Source organism: Nicotiana tabacum, chromosome 23 (assembly GCF_000715075.1).
Source record: "Nicotiana tabacum cultivar K326 chromosome 23, ASM71507v2, whole genome shotgun sequence".
Taxonomy (NCBI): domain Eukaryota; kingdom Viridiplantae; phylum Streptophyta; class Magnoliopsida; order Solanales; family Solanaceae; genus Nicotiana; species Nicotiana tabacum.
In genome coordinates this window covers 143,161,397-143,166,065 of record NC_134102.1, presented here as the reverse complement: position 1 = coordinate 143,166,065, position 4,669 = coordinate 143,161,397, and the positions used below count along the sequence as shown (strand labels likewise).

Below are 4,669 nucleotides of genomic sequence, written 5' to 3'. Positions count from 1 at the left end.
GTGAAAAATATATTTATATATTAAGTTTAAAAATAATAAAGCATATTCACTAGCAAAATCCTAATTCACAAACTTATTATACTACTCCTGCTGAAACTAAATTATTCCAACATATTTACTAGCAAGACGCATAGTATTCTAGCGATTATAAATAGCAAATTACAATGTATTGAATATGTTTCCTTTCGTATAATTTAGATTCATGTTTTTGAATATTTAATCTTTTATAGACTTTATTCATGAGTTCCAACTTGGTTAGTATCTTTCCACTCGTGTGATTTATATTTTTTGTATCTTTGCTTAGTTTTTTTTATGCTGCTGTAGAATAGTTGATGGATACTCTGATTATCTTTCATATTTTCTTAATTCATCACCTTTCAAAAAGTAAAAATATTTTTGATAAGTCATACATAATAGTGACTTTTACAAGACACTTCTTTGCATTCTACTAGTAACTTTTATAAGACATTGAAAAAACTATCAAAACTTAACCGAACCGTACCGATACTGAAGAGAAACCGACATGATTGGGACAGTATCAGAAAGTCTAATTTTGGATACATAATAGAATAACCGAAAAATTGCTATGGTACAAATTTCATAAAATAACCGACCGAACCGAACCATTGACACCCCTATTTCTACCTATCTTAGGGATCACAAGTATATGAACATTTCTAAATGAGGAAAGACATAAATAACTTCAGCGGAGTAATAGTATAACATCCAAAAAATAACAAAGCATTGTCGGAATGATCTTTAAATACCCGTTCAGCATGCTAAATATGAATATAAATCCCACACATTATTACAGAGCACTTTAAAAAAAAATCTCCACAATTCTTGCTAAGTATGACTATAGAATCCCACACCTTATTACAAGAGCACATTGAAAATTTGATCTCTGAGAAGTTACATTTCTTGCTAGAGAAATGACATGAAATTTTTTAAAGAAAAACCAACAAAGAGTTCTTTCTCCACTTCTTCTCAAGGCTGTGCTTTCTCAATCTAATCTGTTAAAGAAAATCTCCAAGATGACTCTCAAGTAAACGTAAAGTGAAAATAGCGAGAAATTAGAGTTCATAGCCCTTTTCTTTATAAGCAACACATCCACATAGCTTATATGATTCAGCATATTTAATTTCAACCACATGACAATTGTTAAAATATGATCTCCCTTCCTTATCATTGATGTAGGAGGCATTTTTTTTCTTTGGGCAACAATTCATGTGCCACCTTTTCAAGAGGTTAAAGTAATATTTTTGTTGATATTGCTTCTCCCTGTTACACAAGTAGTAGACAATAGATAAAGATATGGTCCTCTAAGCAAGGCCTTCCCAAAGGTTTGTTGTTCCTAACATATTTCTATCACCAAATCTACCTATAATTTGATTCAGGGCTCTTTCTTCCATTGTAGAACTGAAAAGTACACAATGTACATTAAAACACACGGTCTAAATAATCGAACAAAATTAACCGAGGAATCAAATTTATGTTGCGAGACCTAATATTATTTGTAGTTCACCTTAACATGTTTGCCTACTCAATGAACAGTGATTTTTAGTTTTCCTCTTGTATCAGGAAGGAATAAGCAAATAATAGCAAGAATAAACTACCATGACATTTTTCCCCCTCAAAATTTTGCAATACACACAAAAGAGTACTAAAGAAAACTACAACAACAACAAACAATGAACATCACGAAGCCCTCATAAAAATGTCTTTTTGACAGGATTGACAGAGCAAGAATGGCCAAATTCAGAATATGGACATCGGCAAGCTGTACAGGGGTAGTATGAGCTCAACTAATGAAATAAAATAAACACAACATAAAATGGCTCAATTACTGCATTGACAGAGATCAACCCTGAAAGAGTTTCATAGAGCCATTTTCCTAAATGTAAATATTTGTGTACTTCGAGCTATGGAAGCAACCACTAATGTTTGCATTACGGTAGGCTGTCTACATTACACCCCTTAGGGTGCGGCTCTTCCCCGGACCCTGTGTGAATGCCGGATGACTTGTGCACCGGGCTGCCAATAATATATATTTGTGCAATGATTTTTCTAAATCTTTTCATTGACCATGTATATCATAATTAAAAGGCCGTACAACAAGCACATGCAACGTATGTAACAAACTCAACAATATACTCCTATTTAGTAGTTATGCAGAAGAAATTCTATTACAATCAACAGGTTAATTCTTACCTAATGATTCAACACAGTTCCTGATCAGAAGTCAAAATATTTAATAGATATTGAAAGTTCATTGTTAATGATTTACTTACTTGAATCAAAGGCGTAAACTTTAAGCATGTTGTTTCCCAATTCCTCATGCTTTTCCTGGATCTGCTTGGCAAAAGTCACAAGAGGATGACGACAATTATGTAACTCAATTAGCTGCAGCGTCACACTATCTGCAAATCCTTCTGGGATCTCTTGTAAGAGTGTGCACTCTCTGATGCAGACACACTCAAGGCATTGGAAATAATCATCGCTGGCTGTCCAATATCTAAGATACAGATCCTCAAGGAGTAAAAACTTCAATTTAGGGAATCCCATCTCTGTTATTTCCCACTCAACGCCTGAGAAGGCATCATCCTTCAATTCAAGCACCTCGAGATTGGGCAACTTGCTTAAAATGTTCATGCCATTCCATGGAAGACAGGTGCGGCTAAGTGTCAATTTCTTGAGATTTGGTGGGAAAGAACCTGGACTTGGATTGATTAAACACGGCAGCGGGTCGGAATCAAAATCAGGCGGAACTGTAACATTTAGTGCCTCGAGCTCTATTAAATATTTAAGATTATTATACCATCCCATCTCGCTATGAAATTCCTCTGCTTTACCAGCAATTTCCAATTTCTTCACTTTCTTAATCGTTTCAAATATTTCTTTTGTGCAACAAGAAGGTATCAACCCAGAAACAGTTTGTATGTTTTCCAAAACCAAGTTCTTCACCTCATTTTCTGATACTGTCTGAGAAGAGTCCAAATACATACGCCAAAAATGGAGATGCCTCAATTGAGACAATTTCCAAATTCCATTTGGTAAGGAACGATTAGCGTGTATTCGGGTCAGACCAACAATGAGAGTTTGTAAATTCAGAAGTTTAGAAATAGGAAATTGTCCAGATCTTGAAATGCTCAATGCCAAATACCTTAAAAGAACTAGGTCTAGTATAGCTATGGGGAAATTGAAGATCTTCTTCTCCAAGTCCAATACCCTAAGAAGTTTGAAATGACACCTTTCTACATCAAGAATTAATGTTCTAGAATTGACAGAAAAGGAACGTAATTTGCTATAAGCAAGATCAGGGAATCGACTATGAAAATAAAAGCCCCTTGATTGTTGTGATACCCACCTGCAGCCTTCAGGAATAACCCATAGAGGTCCATCAATATCGGTATTCACAATATACAGAAGATTCTGGCTGCCGGCTTCTTTCAAGCAGAAATCATGAACAAGATCATGAATCATACATGTCATGATTTTACCATCCATACTTCCCTTGCTAACAATAACTAGACTTTTATCAATAAGATAATTTAAATGACTAGCGGCCACTTCTTCCAATCCCTCCATACCCTTTATCTTTAGGAGCCCTTCCGCAATCCATAATCTAATCAGCTTTTCCATAGAAATTTCACTAGCTTTTGGAAAAAGTCCAAAATACAGAAAGCAACCTTTCAGATAAGAAGGAAGATGATTGTAGCTTAAAGCAAGCACTCCTGAGCATTGTTGATAAGCATCAACTTCTGCTAATGAGCTCACCCTTTCAGCAACTTTTCTCCACTCTTCCAATGTCCTCTTGCTAGACAGAATCTTGGCAACCACGGCAATCATAAGTGGTAATCCCTTGCAGTTTTTTGCAACATCCTTCCCGACATCCTCAAATTCAATTGGAAAACCTTTTCCTGCAAATGCTTTTTGCTGAAACAAATTCCAACAGTCATCAGGGCATAGTAAATGCATCTTGAAAGGATCCTTCGAAGAGCTAGCATATTGAGCAACCTCAGCGTCTCGAGTAGTCAACAATACCCGACTTCTTTTACCATCATCTGGAAGACACAGTCTAATCTCATCCCAAGCGATTTTGCTCCATATATCATCCACAACAATCAAATACCTTCGACCCATTAAACTTTGTTTCAAGCAAACAGCTAAATCCGAATCGTTTTTCTTATCAAGGTCTTCTTCCTTCCAATATTAACATCTTTAAGGAGGCCTAAAAGCATCTTTCTATAACTATAGTCCTCAGACACGGTAATCCATCCACGGATGTCAAAGAAGCTCAAAACTGAGGGATGAGCAAAAATCTTTTTGGCAAAAGTTGACTTACCAATGCCGCCCAGACCAGTAACAGCATTGACTTCCAGTTCAGGTGAGTCTCTGGTAAGTTGACTCAGCATGTTTGCTTGTTCAATGTTGTACCCCACCATATCGTTCTCAAGGGTTGAAGCATGCAATCGTGGTGAACTTGAATCACCAAGCGAGGAATTTCCAGCTTGCAAATTGTTATTCTGACTGTGCTTGAAGACCTCTTCCTTGAGCGAGTCAACGTTTCCTATAGCTCGTTGTAAGATCTCAAAAAGACTCTCGAGGGTTTCCTTTTGATGCAGTCCGTCATATTGTTCGTCCATTACCACTTTCATCTGTGATTCAA

General features: G+C 36.2%; 1 protein-coding gene across 2 annotated transcripts; it reads right to left on the bottom strand.

Moving 5' to 3' along the window:
* Positions 1–747: 747 nt before the first annotated feature.
* LOC107763978 (putative late blight resistance protein homolog R1B-16) lies at positions 748–4,151 on the bottom strand. Of its 2 annotated transcripts, none has more exons than XM_016582504.2 (2): positions 2,292–4,151; positions 748–1,419 (listed from the first exon to the last, which is right to left on the bottom strand). In XM_016582504.2, the coding sequence occupies exons 1-2, from the start codon at positions 4,141–4,143 to the stop codon at positions 1,394–1,396; spliced, it is 1,878 nt and encodes a 625-aa protein (XP_016437990.2). In that variant the 5' UTR covers positions 4,144–4,151; the 3' UTR covers positions 748–1,393. The 2 variants fall into 2 exon arrangements, with proteins under 2 accessions (XP_016437990.2, XP_075102509.1); XM_075246408.1 differs by having other exon boundaries at positions 748–1,013.
* Positions 4,152–4,669: the final 518 nt, after the last annotated feature.